The 22,030-nt window shown below is 47.3% G+C and overlaps 1 protein-coding gene across 1 annotated transcript in view; it reads left to right on the top strand.

Annotated features, from left to right (window-relative positions):
* LOC311118782 (RING finger protein 150-like) overlaps positions 1 to 21,778 on the top strand; it is a 41,094-nt gene extending 19,316 nt beyond the window's left edge. Inside the window, exons 4-6 of the mRNA XM_084193563.1 lie at positions 2,371 to 2,467; positions 2,776 to 3,019; positions 20,216 to 21,778. Of these exons, the coding sequence (XP_084049689.1) occupies positions 2,371 to 2,467; positions 2,776 to 3,019; positions 20,216 to 20,340 (466 nt within the window). The 3' untranslated portion in view covers positions 20,341 to 21,778. The remainder of the gene's footprint in view (positions 1 to 2,370; positions 2,468 to 2,775; positions 3,020 to 20,215) is intronic.
* The last annotated feature ends 252 nt before the right edge of the window (positions 21,779 to 22,030 follow it).

Below are 22,030 nucleotides of genomic sequence, written 5' to 3'. Positions count from 1 at the left end.
CAACCTCGACATGAACAGCTGTATCAACCTCAACATGAACGCCAGTTATCAACCTCAACATGAATGCCAGTTATCAACCTCGACATGAACGCCAGTTATCAACCTCGACATGAACGCCAGTTATCAACCTCGACATTAACACCAGTTATCAACCTCAACACCAGTTATCAACCTCAACATGAAAGCCAGTTATCAACCTCGACATGAACAGCAGTTATCAACCTCAACATGAACGCCAGTTATCAACCTCAACATGAACACCAGTTATCAACCTCGACATGAACGGCAGTTATCAACCTCGACGTGAACGCCAGTTATCAACCTCGACATGAACGGCAGTTATCAACCTCAACGCCAGTTATCAACCTCGACATGAACGGCAGTTATCAACCTCAACATGAATGCCAGTTATCAACCTCGACATGAACACCAGTTATCAACCTCGACATGAACGGCAGTTATCAACCTCAACATGAACGCCAGTTATCAACCTCAACATGAACGCCAGTTATCAACCTCAACATGAACGCCAGTTATCAACCTCAACATGAACACCAGTTATCAACCTCGACATGAACGGCAGTTATCAACCTCGACGTGAACGGCAGTTATCAACCTCAACATGAACGGCAGTTATCAACCTCGACATGAACGCCAGTTATCAACCTCAACATGAACGCCAGTTATCAACCACAACGCCAGTTATCAACCTCGACATGAACGGCAGTTATCAACCTCAACATGAACGCCAGTTATCAACCTCAACATGAACGCCAGTTATCAACCTCAACATGAACGCCAGTTATCAACCTCAACATGAACGCCAGTTATCAACCTCAACATGAACACCAGTTATCAACCTCGACATGAACGGCAGTTATCAACCTCGACGTGAACGGCAGTTATCAACCTCAACATGAACGGCAGTTATCAACCTCGACATGAACGCCAGTTATCAACCTCAACATGAACGCCAGTTATCAACCACAACGCCAGTTATCAACCTCAACATGAACGGCAGTTATCAACCTCGACATGAACGGCAGTTATCAACCTCAACATGAACGCCAGTTATCAACCTCGACATGAACGCCAGTTATCAACCTCAACGCCAGTTATCAACCTCAACATGAACGCCAGTTATCAACCTCGACATGAACGCCAGTTATCAACCTCAACATGAACGGCAGTTATCAACCTCAACATGAACTCCAGTTATCAACCTCGACATGAACGGCAGTTATCAACCTCGACATGAACGCCAGTTATCAACCTCGACATGAACGCCAGTTATCAACCTCGACATGAATGCCAGTTATCAACCTCAACATGAACGGCAGTTATCAACCTCAACATGAACGGCAGTTATCAACCTCGACATGAACGCCAGTTATCAACCTCAACGCCAGTTATCAACCTCAACATGAACGCGAGTTATCAACCTTGACATGAACGGCAGTTATCAACCTCGACATGAACGCCAGTTATCAACCTCAACATGAACGCCAGTTATCAACCTCGACGTGAACGCCAGTTATCAACCTCGACATGAACGCCAGTTATCAACCTCAACATGAACGCCAGTTATCAACCTCAACGCCAGTTATCAACCTCAACATGAACGGCAGTTATCAACCTCGACATGAACGGCAGTTATCAACCTCAACATGAACGCCAGTTATCAACCTCAACATGAACGCCAGTTATCAACCTCGACATGAACGCCAGTTATCAACCTCAACATGAACGCCAGTTATCAACCTCAACATGAACGCCAGTTATCAACCTCGACGTGAACGCCAGTTATCAACCTCGACGTGAACGCCAGTTATCGACCTCAACATGAACGCCAGTTATCAACCTCAACATGAACGCCAGTTATCAACCTCAACATGAACGCCAGTTATCAACCTCGACATGAACGGCAGTTATCAACCTCGACATGAACGCCAGTTATCAACCTCAACGTGAACGCCAGTTATCAACCTCGACGTGAACGCCAGTTATCAACCTCGACATGAACGCCAGTTATCAACATGAACGGCAGTTATCAACCTCGACATGAACGGCAGTTATCGACATGAACGCCAGTTATCAACCTCGACATGAACGCCAGTTATCAACCTCAACATGAACGCCAGTTATCAACCTCGACATGAACGCCAGTTATCAACCTCGACATGAACGCCAGTTATCAACCTCGACATGAACGCCAGTTATCAACCTCGACATGAACGCCAGTTATCAACATGTTTGAACCCCTTTTGTAAATCCTTTATCCTACCCTGCTGCTAAACCCACCTCAGCACTCTTAAACGTATATCAGACACTTTATAAATCCATGGTTGTTTTGTTTCTTTCTCCTGTCAGACATCTGTTCCATAAGAACTGTGTGGACCCCTGGCTGCTGGACCACAGGACCTGTCCAATGTGCAAGATGAACATCCTCAAAGCACTGGGCATCGCTGTGAGTCATTTCAGAATCATTCAGGAGTTGTTCAGGAGTCATTTACAGAGGTATCAATGAGTCACTTACTCATACCAGTCAGAAAACTGATTTTTTTTCCTTTTGGTCACCATCAGAATTGAATTGATCCAAATCCATCCAATCTTGATTCCCTCACACCAACACGATTGAATATATTTGAGCTGAATCCACATAAACTGTTTCTCTCTAATAGTTATTTGCTCTCTCCTTCCCTTCCTCTGCTCTCTCTCTCACCCTCTTCCTCTCCCCCTTTCTGCCCCTCTCTCTTTCTCTCTGTCTCTATACAGTTAAATGCAGAATGTCTGGACGACGTGCCATTGGACTATGAGATGATGGGTGTGGGTGGTGGTGGTGGTGGTGGGGGGGTCGGGGGTCTGGGCCTAGAGGCTGTGGTGTCAGGAGGGTCCAGTGACGGGACCCTCAGTGAGGGGGGGTCGGTGGTTTTAGACCCGGGGGTGCGGAGGGTGGGGCTACCCCAAGACTACCACGAACCAGACCCTCCCATTACTGCTACTACTCACACACACACAGGTGAGACTACTGACACACAGGTGAGAGTACTGACACACAGGTGAGAGTACTGACACACAGGTGAGAGTACTGACAGACAGGTGAGAGTACTGACCGACAGGTGAGAGTACTGACCGACAGGTGAGAGTACTGACCGACAGGTGAGACTACTGACAGACAGGTGAGAGTACTGACAGACAGGTGAGAGTACTGACAGACAGGTGAGACTACTGACAGACAGGTGAGAGTACTGACAGACAGGTGAGAGTACTGACAGACAGGTGAGACTACTGACAGACAGGTGAGACTACTGACAGACAGGTGAGACTACTGACAGACAGGTGAGACTACTGACAGACAGGTGAGAGTACTGACAGACAGGTGAGAGTACTGACAGACAGGTGAGACTACTGACAGACAGGTGAGACTACTGACAGACAGGTGAGAGTACTGACAGACAGGTGAGACTACTGACAGACAGGTGAGACTACTGACAGACAGGTGAGACTACTGACAGACAGGTGAGAGTACTGACAGACAGGTGAGAGTACTGACAGACAGGTGAGAGTACTGACAGACAGGTGAGACTACTGACAGACAGGTGAGACTACTGACAGACAGGTGAGAGTACTGACAGACAGGTGAGAGTACTGACAGACAGGTGAGACTACTGACAGACAGGTGAGAGTACTGACAGACAGGTGAGACTACTGACACACAGGTGAGACTACTGACACACAGGTGAGACTACTGACACACAGGTGAGAGTACTGACAGACAGGTGAGAGTACTGACAGACAGGTGAGAGTACTGACAGACAGGTGAGAGTACTGACAGACAGGTGAGAGTACTGACAGACAGGTGAGAGTACTGACAGACAGGTGAGACTACTGACAGACAGGTGAGAGTACTGACAGACAGGTGAGAGTACTGACAGACAGGTGAGACTACTGACAGACAGGTGAGAGTACTGACAGACAGGTGAGAGTACTGACAGACAGGTGAGAGTACTGACAGACAGGTGAGAGTACTGACAGAATGGCACCGGAGGGGATGGCTGCCGTTTTACGGGCTCCTAACCAACTGTGCTATTTTGTTGGGTTTTTTTTTTGCGTTGTTTGTAACTTATTTTGGAACTTATTTTGTACATAATGTTGCTGCTACCGTCTCTTATGACCGAAACGAGTCCGTTGCGAAGGATATACTGCTTTCTCCGGAACGGGCCCCAAAAAAAGGGGGCGGAGTTCGGGCTGCCTTTTGAGAATTCATAGGCCAGTGAGTAAACCTCCACTTGTCACGATCGTCGTTAAGAGAGGAGGACCAAGGCGCAGCGTGATGAACGAACATGTTTATTTATCATTAGCGATAAACACGGACAGTAAACAAAAACAACAAACGACTCGTAACGTCCTAGGTAACATAGACCAACATAGAACCAGAACCCACAAACACAAAGGGGAAAACAGACAGTTTAAATATGGCTCCCAATCAGAGACAACCAGCCACAGCTGACACTCGTTGCCTCTGATTGGGAGTCACTCAGGCCAACATAGAAATAAACTAACTAGAACTCCCAACAAAGAAATACAACACATAGAATGAGCACACCCTGGCTCAACATATAGAGTCCCAGAGCCAGGGTGTGACAGTACCCCCCCCCTAAAGGCGCGGACTGCGACCGCGCCTCAACTAGAACAAAACAGGGGAGGGCTGGGTGGGCATTCCTCCTCGGCGGCGGTTCTGGCTCCGGGCTTGCCCACCACCCTCCAATAAACCCCCCATAGCGCCCCTGGTCCGGTCTGGCCCCGCTGGCTGGGGCTAAACTGGACGTAGCAGGAGCGGTCAGCTTCAGCTCCGTTGTGGAGCAGTTGACCGGTACCTGATTAGGCATCGGTGACCCAGGCACGGGTTGTGCTGGACTGACGACGCGCACCCCTGGCTTGGTGCGTGGAGCCGGAACGGGCCGGACCGGGCTGACGGCTCGCACCCCTGGCTTGGTGCGTGGAGTAGGAACGGGCCGGACCGGGCTGACGATGCGCACCCCTGGCTTGGTGCGTGGAGCAGGGACAGGCCGGACCGGGCTGGCGACGCACACCGTAGGCTTGGTGCGTGGAGCAGGGACAGGCCGGACTGGGCTGGCGACGCACACCGTAGGCTTGGTGCGTGGAGCAGGGACAGGCCGGACTGGGCTGGCGACGCACACCGTAGGCTTGGTGCGTGGAGCAGGGACAGGCCGGACCGGGCTGGCGACGCACACCGTAGGCTTGGTGCGAGGAGCAGGGACAGGCCGGACTGGGCTGGCGACGCACACCGTAGGCTTGGTGCGTGGAGCAGGGACAGGCCGGACTGGGCTGGCGACGCACACCGTAGGCTTGGTGCGAGGAGCAGGGACAGGCCGGCTTGCCCACCACCCTCCAATAAACCCCCCATAGCGCCCCTGGTCCGGTCTGGCCCCGCTGGCTGGGGCTGAACTGGACGTAGCAGGAGCGGTCAGCTTCAGCTCCGTTGTGGAGCAGTTGACCGGTACCTGATTAGGCACCGGTGACCCAGGCACGGGTTGTGCTGGACTGACGATGCGCACCCCTGGCTTGGTGCGTGGAGCCGGAACGGGCCGGACCGGGCTGACGGCTCGCACCCCTGGCTTGGTGCGTGGAGTAGGAACGGGCCGGACCGGGCTGACGATGCGCACCCCTGGCTTGGTGCGTGGAGCAGGGACAGGCCGGACCGGGCTGGCGACGCACACCGTAGGCTTGGTGCGTGGAGCAGGGACAGGCCGAACTGGGCTGGCGACGCACACCGTAGGATTGGTGCGTGGAGCAGGGACAGGCCGGACCGGGCTGGCGACGCACACCGTAGGCTTGGTGTGTGGACCAGGGACAGGCCGGACTGGGCTGGCGACGCACACCGTAGGCTTGGTGCGTGGAGCAGGGACAGGCCGGACCGGGCTGGCGACGCACACCGTAGGCTTGGTGCGTGGAGCAGGGACAGGCCGGACCGGGCTGGCGACGCACACCGTAGGCTTGGTGCGTGGAGCAGGGACAGGCCGGACCGGGCTGGCGACGCACACCGTAGGCTTGGTGCGTGGAGCAGGGACAGGCCGGACCGGGCTGGCGACGCACACCGTAGGCTTGGTGCGTGGAGCAGGGACAGGCCGGACCGGGCTGGCGACGCACACCGTAGGCTTGGTGCGAGGAGCAGGGACAGGCCGGACCGGGCTGGCGACGCACACCGTAGGCTTGGTGCGACGCACACCGTAGGCTTGGTGCGAGGAGCAGGGACAGGCCGGACCGGGCTGGCGACGCACACCGTAGGCTTGGTGCGAGGAGCAGGGACAGGCCGGACCGGGCTGTGGAGACGGATAGGAGACCTGGAGTGAAGAGCGGCCACAACCCGTCCTGGCTAAATGCCTACCCTCACACACTCTGTGTGAGGCATCCGCACAGGACGCACAGGGCTGTGTACCCGTACTGGCATAACAGCACGTGACACTGGAGCAGGATATCCGGGACCGCAGAGAGGCATTGGAGACCACGAGCGTTGAGCCGGCACACTCCGTCCTGGCTGCATACCCCCCATCGCACGACACGTGCGGGGTGCTCGCACAGGACGTACAGGACTATGCCGGACCACTCGTGGCACAGTACGCCGCTCCGCATACCGCGGAACCTGCCCCGTCCCATGCTGCCATGCCTGAGTACGGGAAGTTGGTTCCGCTCTCCATCCAGGCTCCGCCAACCTGCCTTCTGGCCCCCCTAACCCGGTGGCCTCCTCTCCAAATCGCCCTGTGGCAGCCTCCTGCTGCCCAGCCGGCCATGCCGTGTGCCCCCCCCTAAAAATTTTTTGGGGTTGCCTCTCGTCCGTCCGACGATGACACTGCTGACGCCGCTGCTCCTCTCTCGCCAGGGCCTTAATCCTAGCCCATGGCCCTTTGCCCCCGAGCATGTCCTCCCAGGACCACGATTTGCCCACCTGGGCCATCGCCAGCCTCTCCATCTCCTTTCCTGGCGCTTCCTCCCATGTCCAGTCTGCCTGCTCCTGGACACGCTGCTTGGTCCTTTTATGGTGGGATCTTCTGTCACGATCGTCGTTAAGAGAGGAGGACCAAGGCGCAGCGTGATGAACGAACATGTTTATTTATCATTAGCGATAAACACGGACAGTAAACAAAAACAACAAACGACTCGTAACGTCCTAGGTAACATAGACCAACACGGAACCAGAACCCACAAACACAAAGGGAAAAACAGACAGTTTAAATATGGCTCCCAATCAGAGACAACCAGCCACAGCTGACACTCGTTGCCTCTGATTGGGAGTCACTCAGGCCAACATAGAAATAAACTAACTAGAACTCCCAACAAAGAAATACAACACATAGAATGAACACACCCTGGCTCAACATATAGAGTCCCAGAGCCAGGGTGTGACACCACTACCATCCATTCTATTGGCCAACGTGCAATCATTGGAAAACAAAATGGACGACCTACGATTAAGACTATCCTACCAACGGGACATTTAATATATTATATTATGTTTCACTGAGTCGTGGCTGAACGACGACATGGATAAGATAGAGCTGGCTGGGTTTTCAGAGCATCGGCAGGACAGAGCAGCTACGTCTGGGAAGACGAGGGGCGGGGGTGTGTGTCTATTTGTCAATAACAGCTGGTGCGCGACTTCTAATATTAAGGTAGTCTCGAGGTATTGCTCGCCTGAGGTAGAGTACCTCATGATAAGCTGTACACATTTACATTTTAGTCATTTAGCAGACGCTACTTATCCAGAGTGACTTACAGTTAGTGAATGCATACACCACACTATTTACCAAGAGTTCTCAACACAATGAAATGGACAGCGCTTTCTAAGGTGATGATTAATTCAAAACACCCATATGCATATTAGTTTATGCATATTCATAGGCTTATGAGCCCAAGCATAACATTATAATTGTGCCGTTATACAATACAATATTATAAAATATTATAAAATATTATATTTGTAGTTATTATATTATACATTATACATAGCCTTACCACATATTACACATGACAGAAAAACAAACCAAAACTGATTTAAGATGTCTTTGGTACATAATTGGTCTAGCCTTATAACGACGTTGGAGGCGGCTTATGGTAGAGAAATGAACATTCAATTCTCTGGCAACAGCTCTGGTGGACATTCCTGCAGTCAGCATGCCAATTGCACACTCCCTCAAAACTTGAGGCATCTGTGGCATTGTGTTTTGAGATAAAACTGCACATTTTAGAGTGGCCTTTTATTGTCCCCAGCACAAGGTGTACCTTTGTAATGATCATGCTGTTAAATCAGCTTCTTGATATGCCACACCTGTCAGGTGGATGGATTATCTTGGCAAAGAAGAAATGCTCACTAACAGGGATGTAAACCAATTTGTGGCCAAAATTAGAGAGAAATAAGCTTTTAGTGCATATGGAAAATGTCTGGGATTTTGTATTTCAGCTCATGAAACATGGGACCAACACTTTATATGTTGCGTTTTATAGTTTTGTTCAGTATACAGTAGTAAAGACTAAGTTAAATTGAGGATAGTCGGATGGGTGAAAATATGATCACTTACACATACAGCCTATAGTCACACCATACAGCCTATAGTCACATCATGCAGCCTATAGTCACATCATGCAGCCTATAGTCACACCATACAGCCTATAGTCACACCATACAGCCTATAGTCACATCATGCAGCATATAGTCACACCATACAGCCTATAGTCACACCATACAGCCTATAGTCACACCATACAGCCTATAGTCACACCATACAGCCTATAGTCACACCATACAGCCTATAGTCACACCATACAGCCTATAGTCACATCATGCAGCCTATAGTCACACCATGCAGCCTATAGTCACACCATACAGCCTATAGTCACACCATACAGCCTATAGTCACACCATACAGCCTATAGTCACACCATACAGCCTATAGTCACATCATACAGCCTATAGTCACATCATACAGCCTATAGTCACATCATATAGCCTATAGTCACACCATACAGCCTATAGTCACACCATACAGCCTATAGTCACACCATACAGCCAATAGTCACACCATACAGCCTATAGTCACTCCATACAGCCTATAGTCACACCATACAGCCTATAGTCACACCATACAGCCTATAGTCACACCATACAGCCTATAGTCACACCATACAGCCTATAGTCACACCATACAGCCTATAGTCACACCATACAGCCAATAGTCACATCATACAGCCACATCATACAGCCTATAGTCATATCATGCAGCCTATAGTCACACCATACAGCCTATAGTCACATCATACAGCCACATCATACAGTCACACCATACAGCCTATAGTCACACCATACAGCCTATAGTCACCTCATACAGCCTATAGTCACATCATACAGCCTATAGTCACACCATACAGCCTATAGTCACATCATACAGCCTATAGTCACACCATACAGCCTATAGTCACACCATACAGCCTATAGTCACACCATACAGCCTATAGTCACACCATACAGCCTATAGTCACATCATACAGCCTATAGTCACACCATACAGCCTATAGTCACATCATATAGCCACATCATACAGCCTATAGTCACACCATACAGCCTATAGTCACACCATACAGCCTATAGCCACACCATACAGCCTATAGTCACATCATACAGCCTATAGTCACACCATACAGGCTATAGTCACACCATACAGCCTATAGTCACACCATACAGCCTATAGTCACACCATACAGCCTATAGTCACACCATACAGCCTATAGTCACATCATACAGCCTATAGTCACCTCATACAGCCTATAGTCACATCAGACAGCCTATAGTCACATCATACAGCCTATAGTCACATCATACAGCCTATAGTCACATCATACAGTCACATCATACAGCCTATAGTCACATCATACAGCCTATAGTCACACCATACAGCCTATAGTCACACCATACAGCCTATAGTCACACCATACAGCTTATAGTCACACCATACAGCCTATAGTCACACCATATAGCCACATCATACAGTCACATCATACAGCATATAGTCACATCATACAGCCTATAGTCACACCATACAGCCTATAGTCACACCATACAGCCTATAGTCACACCATACAGCCTATAGTCACACCATACAGCCTATAGTCACACCATACAGCCTATAGTCACACCATACAGCCTATAGTCACACCATACAGCCTATAGTCACACCATACAGCCTATAGTCACACCATACAGCCTATAGTCACATCATACAGCCTATAGTCACATCATGCAGCCTATAGTCACACCATACAGCCTATAGTCACACCATACAGCCTATAGTCACATCATGCAGCCTATAGTCACATCATACAGCCTATAGTCACACCATACAGCCTATAGTCACACCATACAGCCTATAGTCACACCATACAGCCTATAGTCACATCATACAGCCTATAGTCACACCATACAGCCTATAGTCACATCATACAGCCTATAGTCACATCATACAGCCTATAGTCACCTCATACAGCCTATAGTCACACCATACAGCCTATATTCACATCATACAGCCTATAGTCACATCATACAGCCTATAGTCACATCATACAGCCTATAGTCACACCATACAGCCTATAGTCACATCATACAGCCTATAGTCACACCATACAGCCTATAGTCACATCATACAGCCTATAGTCACATCATACAGCCTATAGTCACACCATACAGCCTATAGTCACCTCATACAGCCTATATTCACATCATACAGCCTATAGTCACATCATACAGCCTATAGTCACATCATACAGCCTATAGTCACACCATACAGCCTATAGTCACATCATACAGCCTATAGTCACATCATACAGCCTATAGTCACACCATACAGCCTATAGTCACATCATACAGCCTATAGTCACACCATACAGCCTATAGTCACATCATACAGCCTATAGTCACACCATACAGCCTATAGTCACATCATACAGCCTATAGTCACATCATACAGCCTATAGTCACACCATACAGCCTATAGTCACACCATACAGCCTATAGTCACACCATACAGCCTATAGTCACATCATACAGCCTATATTCACATCATACAGCCTATAGTCACATCATACAGCCTATAGTCACATCATACAGCCTATAGTCACACCATACAGCCTATAGTCACCTCATACAGCCTATATTCACATCATACAGCCTATAGTCACATCATACAGCCTATAGTCACATCATACAGCCTATAGTCACATCATACAGCCTATAGTCACACCATACAGCCTATAGTCACATCATACAGCCTATAGTCACATCATACAGCCTATAGTCACACCATACAGCCTATAGTCACATCATACAGCCTATAGTCACACCATACAGCCTATAGTCACATCATACAGCCTATAGTCACACCATACAGCCTATAGTCACATCATACAGCCTATAGTCACATCATACAGCCTATAGTCACACCATACAGCCTATAGTCACACCATACAGCCTATAGTCACACCATACAGCCTATAGTCACATCATACAGCCTATATTCACATCATACAGCCTATAGTCACATCATACAGCCTATAGTCACACCATACAGCCTATAGTCACAGCATACAGCCTATAGTCACATCATACAGCCTATAGTCACATCATACAGCCTATAGTCACACCATACAGCCTATAGTCACATCATACAGCCTATATTCACATCATACAGCCTATAGTCACATCATACAGCCTATAGTCACACCATACAGCCTATAGTCACACCATACAGCCTATAGTCACATCATACAGCCTATTTTTTTTTTTTTTTTTTCACCTTTATTTAACCAGGTAAGCCAGTTGAGAACAGGTTCTCATTTACAACTGCGACCTGGCCAAGATAAAGCAAAGTAGTGCAATAAAAACAACACAGAGTTACATATGGGGTAAAAAAAACATAAAGTCAGAAATACAACAGAAAATATATATACAGTGTGTGCAAATGTAGCAAGTTATGGAGGTAAGGCAATAAATAGGCTATAGTGCAGAATAATTACAATAGTATTAACACTGGAATGCTAGATGTGCAAGAGATGATGTGCAAATAGAGATACTGGGGTGCAAAAGAGCAAAATAAATAACAATATAGGGATGAGGTAGTTGGGTGGGCTAATTTCAGATGGGCTGTGTACAGGTGCAGTGATCGGTAAGGTGCTCTGACAACTGATGCTTAAAGTTATTGAGGGAGATAAGAGTCTCCAGCTTCAGAGATTTTTGCAATTCGTTCCAGTCATTGGCAGCAGAGAACTGGAAGGAATGGCGGCCAAAGGAGGTGTTGGCTTTGGGAATGACCAGTGAGATATACCTGCTGGAGCGCAGACTACGGGTGGGTGCTGCTATGGTGACCAATGAGCTAAGATAAGGCGGGGATTTGCCTAGCAGTGATTTATAGATGGCCTGGAGCCAGTGGGTTTGACGACGAACATGTAGTGAGGACCAGCCAACAAGAGCGTACAGGTCACAGTGGTGGGTAGTGTATGGGGCTTTGGAGACAAAACGGATGGCACTGTGATAGACTACATCCAATTTGCTGAGTAGAGTGTTGGAGGCTATTTTGTAAATGACATCGCCGAAGTCAAGGATCGGTAGGATAGTCAGTTTTACGAGGGCATGTTTGGCAGCATGAGTGAAGGAGGCTTTGTTGCGAAATAGGAAGCCGATTCTAGATTTAACTTTGGATTGGAGATTCTTTATGTGAGTCTGGAAGTTGAGTTTACAGTCTAACCAGACACCTAGATATTTGTAGTTGTCCACATACTCTAGGTCAGACCCGTCGAGAGTGGTGATTCTAGTCGGGTGGGCGGGTGCTAGCAGCGTTCGATTGAAAAGCATGCATTTAGTTTTACTAGTGTTTAAGAGCAGTTGAAGGCTACTGAAGGATTGTTGTATGGCATTGAAGCTCGTTTGGAGGTTTGTTAACACAGTGTCCAATGAAGGGCCAGATGTATACAAAATGGTGTCGTCTGCGTAGAGGTGGATCTGAGAGTCACCAGCAGCAAGAGCGACATCATTGATATACACGGAGAAAAGTGTCGGCCCAAGAATTGAACCCTGTGGCACCCCCATAGAGACTGCCATAGGTCCAGACAACAGGCCCTCCGATTTGACACACTGAACTCTATCTGAGAAGTAGTTGGTGAACCAGGCGAGGCAGTCATTTGAGAAACCAAGGCTATTTAGTCTGCCAATAAGAATGCGGTGGTTGACAGAGTCGAAAGCCTTGGCCAGGTCGATGAAGACGGCTGCACAGTACTGTCTATTATCAATCGTGGTTATAATATCGTTTAGGACCTTGAGCGTGGCTGAAGTGCACCCGTGACCAGCTCGGAAACCGGATTGCATAGCGGAGAAGGTACGGTGGTATTCGAAATGGTCGATGATCTGTTTGTTAACTTGGCTTTCGAATACTTTCGAAAGGCAGGGCAGGATGGATATAGGTCTGTAGCAGTTTGGATCTAGAGTGTCACCCCCTTTGAAGAGGGGGATGACCGCGGCAGCTTTCCAATCTCTGGGGATCTCAGACGTTATGAAAGAGAGGTTGAACAGACTAGTAATAGGGGTTGCGACAATTTCGGCGGCTAGTTTTAGAAAGAAAGGGTCCAGATTGTGTAGCCCAGCTGATTTGTAGGGGTCCAGATTTTGCAGCGCTTTCAAAACATCAGCTGTCTGAATTTGTGTGAAGGAGAAGCGGGGGGGGCATGGGCAAGTTGCAGCAGAGGGTGCAGAGTTGGTGGCCGGGTTAGTGGTAGCCAGATGGAAAGCATGGCCAGCTGTAGCAAAATGCTTGTTGAAATTCTCGATTATTGTAGATTTATCGGTGGTGATAGTGTTTCCTAGCCTCAGTGCAGTGGGCAGCTGGGAGGAAGTGCTCTTATTCTCCATGGACTTTACAGTGTCCCAAAACTTTTTGGAGTTAGTGCTACAGGATGCAAATTTCTGTTTGAAAAAGTTAGCCTTTGCTTTCCTGACTGCTTGTGTATATTGGTTCCTAACTTCCCTGAAAAGTTGCATATCGCGGGGGCTATTTGATGCTAATGCTGTACGCCACAGGATGTTTTTGTGCTGGTCAAGGGCAGTCAAGTCTGAGGAGAACCAGGGGCTATATCGGTTCTTAGTTCTGTATTTTTTGAATGGGGCATGTTTATTTAAGATTGAGAGGAAATTTCTTTTAAGGAACAACCAGGCATCCTCTACTGACGGAATGAGATCTATATCCATCCAGGATACCTGGGCCAGGTCAATTAGGAAGGCCTCCTCGCTAAAGTGTTTTAGGGAGCGTTTGACAGTGATGAGGGGTGGTCGTTTGACCGCAGACCCGTTACGGACGCAGGCAATAAGGCAGTGATCGCTGAGATCCTGGTTGAAGACAGCTGAGGTGTATTTAGAGGGTATGTTAGTCAGGATGATATCTATGAGGGTACCCATGTTTAAGGATTTAGGGTTGTACCTGGTAGGTTCGTTGATAATTTGCGTGAGGTTGAGGGCATCTAGCTTGGATTGTAGGATGGCTGGGGTATTAAGCATATCCCAATTTAGGTCACCAAGCAGTACAAACTCAGAGGATAAATGGGGGGCAATCAATTCACATATGGTGTCCAGGGCACAGCTGGGGGCTGAGGGGGGTCTGTAGCAAGCGGCAACAGTGAGAGACTTATTTCTGGAAAGGTGGATTTTTAGAAGTAGAAGCTCAAACTGTTTGGGCACAGACCTGGATAGTATGATAGAGCTCTGCAGGCTATCTCTACAGTAGATTGCAACTCCACCCCCTTTGGCAGTTCTATCTAGACGGAAAATGTTATAGTTGGGGATGGAAATTTCAGAATTTTTGGTGGCCTTCCTGAGCCAGGATTCAGACACTGCTAGAACATCAGGGTTGGCAGAGTGTGCTAACGCAGTGAATAACTCAAACTTAGGAAGTAGACTTCTGATATTTATGTGCAAGAAACCAAGACTTTTGCGATTACAGAAGTCATCAAATGATAGCTCCTGGGGAGTAGGAGTGATACTGGGGGCTACAGGCCCTGGGTTAGCCTCTACATCACCAGAGGAACAGAGGAGGACTAGAATAAGGATACGGCTAAAGGCTTTAAGAACTGGTCTTCTAGTGCGTTGGGTACATAGAATAAAGGGGGCAGATTTCCGGGTGTTATAGAAAAGATTCAGGGCATTATGTACAGACAAGGATATGGAAGGATATGAGTAAAGTGGAGGTAAACCTAAGCGTTGGGTAACAATGAAAGAGATAGTATCTCTAGAGGCATCAATTGAGTCGGTCTCTGAGTGTATGGGCGGAGGGACAAAGGAGCTAACTAAGGCAGGTTTAGCTAGGCTGGGGGGTCTACAGTGATATAGTACAATTAGAAATAACCGAAACAACAATAAACTAACCATGTTTGGGCTGAGGCTAAACATAAACAGGATGTAGTACCGTAAAAAGGAACAGTCCAGCAGATATCAGCTGTATAGCTGAGTTATCATAAGGTCCGGTGGTGAAGCGCTAGCGAGTAAGAGGCCACGGCTAGCGTGTGCTACGTCCGTTTTGTTGTAGCTAGCTGGTAGCGATGAATCCGGAGTTAAAGGTCCAGTGATTCAGGCGGAAAAACTGATATGTTCTGGGTCGATAACGCGCTGTGCAGACTGGCCGAATATCCGGTGATCAATGTCCAGTGATTAAAAATTAATCCCGCGGAAAAAAAAAATCCAATATTCTGGGTGCAACACCGCTAGCTGTGGCTAATAGCAAGTAGCTAGTTCAGTAGCTAGTTCAGTTTAGTGAGTAAGAGGCCACGGATAACGTGTGCTAACGGGCCAGGGCTAGCAGATGGATGGAATCTTCGTGGTTAACGTCGTAACCACATCAGACGATTTCGTCGGCAGACCAGTCGTGTAGGATCGGCGGGGCTCCGTGTCAACACTAGGTGGTCCCGTCCGGTTGATAGAGAGGTAGATAGCCGGGAGATGGGCCTAGCTCGGGATGATTAGCCAGACCACAGCGTCCGTTTTGTTGTTGTTGTAGCCAGCTGGTAGCGATGAATCCGGAGTTAAAGGTCCAGTGATTCAGGCGGAAAAACTGATATGTTCTGGGTCGATAACGCGCTGTGCAGACTGGCCGAATATCCGGTGATCAATGTCCAGTGATTAAAATTAATCCTGCGGAAAAAATCCAATGATCTGGGTGAAACACCGCTAGCTGTGGCTAATAGCAAGTAGCTAGTTAGCTGGCTAGCTAGTTTCAACTGGAGATTCTAGATTCTAGATAAAAGGTAAGTCATTAATAGAATCCGTTCCACATTGAGTGAGGCGGGTTGCAGGAAAGTATATTTTGTAGAAGGATGAAAAGTCTGATAGGGAAATATGTACGAAAAATACAAAAAAACAGGGTATTTACAGGCTATTTACAGACACACGACAGAAACAGGACTGCACTACTTCGCCATCTTGGAATCCCTCCCTTTTATCTATATTCACATCATACAGCCTATAGTCACATCATACAGCCTATAGTCACACCATACAGCCTATAGTCACACCATACAGCCTATAGTCACATCATACAGCCTATAGTCACACCATACAGCCTATATTCACATCATACAGCCTATAGTCACACCATACAGCCTATAGTCACACCATACAGCCTATAGTCACACCATACAGCCTATAGTCACACCATACAGCCTATAGTCACATCATACAGCCTATAGTCACACCATACAGCCTATAGTCACACCATACAGCCTATAGTCACACCATACAGCCTATAGTCACATCATACAGCCTATAGTCACATAAATAATAAATAATAATAATTGGTCATTTAGCAGACGCTCTTATCCAGAGCGACTTACAGGAGCAATTAGGGTTAAGTGCCTTGCTCAAGGGCACATCGACAGATTTTTCACCTAGTCGGCTCGGGGATTAGAACCAGCGACCTTTCGGTTACTGGCACAACGCTCTTAACCACTAAGCTACCTGCCGCCCACATCATACAGCCTATAGTCACACCATACAGCCTATAGTCACACCATACAGCCTATAGTCACACCATACAGCCTATAGTCACACCATACAGCCTATAGTCACACCATACAGCCTATAGTCACACCATACAGCCTATAGTCACACCATACAGCCTATAGTCACACCATACAGCCTATAGTCACACCATACAGCCTATAGTCACATCATACAGCCTATAGTCACATCATACAGCCTATAGTCACATCATACAGCCTATAGTCACACCATACAGCCTATAGTCACACCATACAGCCTATAATAGTCACATCATACAGCCTATAGTCACATCATACAGCCTATAGTCACACCATACAGCCTATAGTCATACCATACAGCCTATAGTCACATCATACAGCCTATAGTCACATCATATAGCCTATAGTCATACCATACAGCCTATAGTCACACCATACAGCCTATAGTCACATCATACAGCCTATAGTCACATCATACAGCCTATAGTCACACCATACAGCCTATAGTCACATCATACAGCCTATAGTCACACCATACAGCCTATAGTCACATCATACAGCCTATAGTCACACCATACAGCCTATAGTCACACCATACAGCCTATAGTCACACCATACAGCCTATAGTCACACCATACAGCCTATAGTCACATCATACAGCCTATAGTCACATCATACAGCCTATAGTCACATCATACAGCCTATAGTCACACCATACAGCCTATAGTCACACCATACAGCCTATAGTCACACCATACAGCCTATAGTCACACCATACAGCCTATAGTCACACCATACAGCCTATAGTCACATCATACAGCCTATAGTCACACCATACAGCCTATAGTCACATCATACAGCCTATAGTCACATCATACAGCCTATAGTCACACCATACAGCCTATAGTCACACCATACAGCCTATAGTCACCTCATACAGCCTATAGTCACATCATACAGCCTATAGTCACACCATACAGCCTATAGTCACACCATACAGCCTATAGTCACATCATACAGCCTATAGTCACATCATATCAATCAATTTTATTTTATATAGCCCTTCTTACATCAGCTAATATCTCGAAGTGCTGTACAGAAACCCAGCCTAAAACCCCAAACAGCTAGTAATGCAGGTGTAGAAGCACGGTGGCTAGGAAAAACTCCCTAGAAAGGCGAAAACCTAGGAAGAAACCTAGAGAGGAACCAGGCTATGAGGGGTGGCCAGTCCTCTTCTGGCTGTGCCGGGTGGAGATTATAACAGAACCATGCCAAGATGTTCAAAAATGTTCATAAGTGACAAGCATGGTCAAATAATAATCAGGAATAAATCTCAGTTGGCTTTTCATAGCCGATCATTAAGAGTTTGAAAACAGCAGGTCTGGGACAGGTAGGGGTTCCATAACCGCAGGCAGAACAGTTTAAACTGGAATAGCAGCAAGGCCAGGCGGACTGGGGACAGCAAGGAGTCACCACGGCCGGTAGTCCCGACGTATGGTCCTAGGGCTCAGGTCTCTCAGTTGGCTTTTCATAGCCGATCATTAAGAGTTGAAAACAGCAGGTCTGGGACAGGTAGGGGTTTCGTAGCCGCAGGCAGAACAGTTGAAACTGGAATAGCAGCAAGGCCAGGCGGACTGGGGACAGCAAGGTGTCATCATGCCCGGTAGTCCTGACGTATGGTCCTAGGGCTCAGGTTCTCAGAGAGAAAGAGAGAACGAGAGAATTAGAGAGAGCATACTTAAATTCACACAGGACACTGGATAAGACAGGAGAAGTACTCCAGGTATAACCAACTAACCCCAGCCCCCCGACACATAAACTACTGCAGCATAAATACTGGAGGCTGAGACAGGAGCCTATAGCCTACATCATACAGCCTATAGTCACACCATACAGCTCATATGTGTCCTCCCGAGTGGCGCAGTGGTCTAAGGCACTGCATCGCAGTGCTAGCTGTGCCACTAGAGATCCTGGTTCGAATCCAGGCTCTGTCGTAGCCGGCCGCGACCGGGAGACCCATGGGGCGGCGCACAATTGGCCCAGCGTCGTCCAGGGTAGGGGAGGGAATGGCCGGCAGGGATGTAGCTCAGTTGGTAGAGCATGGTGTTTGCAACGCCAGGGTTGTGGGTTCGATTCCAGTATAAAAAATAAGAATGTATGCACTCACTAACTGTAAGTCGCTCTGGATAAGAGCGTCTGCTAAATGACTAAAATGTAAATGTATATGTTTTGATTTCTAACACATTCTAAGGTTTGTATCATTCACAACTAAAGTTGCCAAATAACTCTAAATCTAGTTTATAGGACCTGTTTCAAATGATCACTTTTACCCTCAACATAGCCGCTTCATATGAGCACTCGCTCTGGAATGGGAAAAATATCCTTTCGATTTTATTCAGTTATAAAATAAATGATTGTGGTCCTCTGTAGCTCAATTGGTAGAGCATGGCGCTTGTAACGCCAGGGTAGTGGGTTCGATCCCCGGGACCACCCATTCGTAAAAATGTATGCACGCATAACTCACTTTGGATAAAAGCGTCTGCTAAATGGCATATTATATTATAAAATAATGGCATGGGACTTAAAAGCATATCTTATCTGCTAAATGAACAAGCCTACAGCCTATGGCATGGAGCATAGCCAGATAACATACAGTAGGCCAACTCATATTCTGTTCTTCTGAAATACATTTTCTTCATATCATAATGTTTCTTTAGATTAAAGAAATAAATAAAATAAATAATGGGTTTATTGTGCTGTATATTAAAATGATTTATTAGACTTTTTATTTTTATTTTAAGGTTTTTAAATGTAGATGTTCCGAAGGCGCGCATCAGCAGCGTGTATGCGTGGAGTATAAAGGAGTTTATCTTCATTAACGGATTAACGGTCAGTTACCGTGAGATCGGCTGCCTTTTGCATGTGAATAACCGGCTGACAAAATGTATTGACCGCCACAGCCCTAGGTGGGTGTGTGGCAATTCTGATGACAATATTACACACACAGCACTTACAGTGCCACCTGGTGACAGCTTGGATGAATTGCATCCTCATCTCTCTCTCTCTGTTCCTCTGTCATCCATCCATCTTTCTCTCCCTCCTTCCCTCCTCTGTCTCCCCCTCTCTCTCTCTTTAGGTGAGCTCCAGCCCATGACCAGCAGAGCGTCCGTGGCGTCCCTGGTGATCGCCGTGGAAACGGGGCTGTCGGATGAAGGACTGTCACTGGAACAACCAACCCCTACTGGGGACAACAAGTCCTGAGACCACGGACAGAACCAGGGCATAACTGGGGCCACACCGGTGCCAGAACCATGACTGTACAAGGGTGTGTCCGGGTTAGCCTGGTCCTGGGACAAATCTAACCTGGGACAGAGGACAGAGACATACCCGTAGGCTAAGATCTACTTGGACTATGGCTACGTGTGTGGACCTACCTGGGATGGACCCATCTGGGAAGGACCTACCTGGATAAACCCACCTGGGATGGGATTACATGTAGTGGCTCATCTCTTACCTACATGGAGAATAGACTCACCTGGAGATGGTATATGGTCCCCTGTCCTGTATGGCTTACGGGGCTGGATCTACAGTTTGGAGTAAGAGGAATGGCTGCACCTTCCTGAGATATTGACTGGTTGGTTGGGTTGGTTGCTGTTACCTGGTGGGGTATTCTGTGTGTTCATGGAGCTGTTACCTGGAGCCCAGGTATGGATCTGGAAGAAGTGTTTCACAATAAGAGTTCTGATCACAAACTGACCAATATGGAATCAACGGGACCTTGTGGATCTATAAACCAGATCTCTAAAGCAACAGTTTGAAACGGAACCTTGTGGATCTAGAAACCAGATTTCTAAAGCAACATGTTGAAACGGGACCTTGTGGATCTATAAACCAGATCTCTAAAGCAACAGTTTGAAACGGAACCTTGTGGATCTAGAAACCAGATTTCTAAAGCAACATGAAACGGGACCTTCACACAGAGACCCACAGTACTGTCGTAGCTTACATGACGCTCGGTTCACTCTCCTTCAAAACTACTGGATTAAACACAACAACAACTAGTGCAGCTATTACAGGGACTTTTATTTTGAAAAAGCCTCAAAGACCTCTGGGAGATGTAGTCAGTGAACTGCTCTGCGTCATCTCTACTGTATCTGGAATGATGCAGTCTCTACTACAGTAACCGTGGATATGATCACACAACTACATAGTATTACTACAACAACACTGCAGTATTTTAAAGTATAACTACAGTATTCTCTCCTTCCGTCTGCCTGTGTAAATTCTCCAATAAGTATTTCCTGTAATATTCCTTTAGCCTCCTGTCTGTCAGTCTTTCTGTGTCTATATCTGGACGATGACCTCACAGTATTGCATTGTTTTATTTCCTGTTCGTTTTTTTACTACAGTACCTCTGTCTGGCTTAACGGGCCAATCAGAGTTGGTTGTGTCTTTGACTGGCCAATCAGAGTTGGTTGTGGTTGTGTTGCCATGGGAATGCCGATAACTGCCATTTTAAAACCAGGGACATGTTCAGTACGAGAACGTTTTGGAACGTTGCAGAAATAAATGAATAGTGTTTCTTTATTCTACATGTCAGAGGCATGTTTGTTCTACACTGAACTAAAATATAAACGCAACATGTAAAGTGCTGGTCCCATGTTTCATGAGCTGAAGTAAAAAATATTCCATAAATGTTCCATACGCACAAAATGTTTATTTCTCTCAAATGTTGTAGCACAAATTTGTTTACATCCCTGTTAGTGAGCATCTCTCCTTTGCCAAGATAATCCATCCACCTGACAGGTATGGCATATCAAGAAGCTGATTAAACAGCATGATCATTACCAGCGGGCCTCACAATCAGCTTATTCGCCTGCGGGATCATCTGAGACCAGCCACCCGGACACCTGATGAAACTGAGGAGTATTTCTGTCTGTAATAAAGGCCT

Source organism: Coregonus lavaretus (genome assembly GCF_964263955.1).
Source record: "Coregonus lavaretus genome assembly, contig: HAP1_SCAFFOLD_1834, whole genome shotgun sequence".
Lineage (NCBI taxonomy): Eukaryota > Metazoa > Chordata > Actinopteri > Salmoniformes > Salmonidae > Coregonus > Coregonus lavaretus.
Note: the sequence above shows the minus strand (reverse complement) of the source record. Positions and strands in the feature narration are given on the sequence as shown.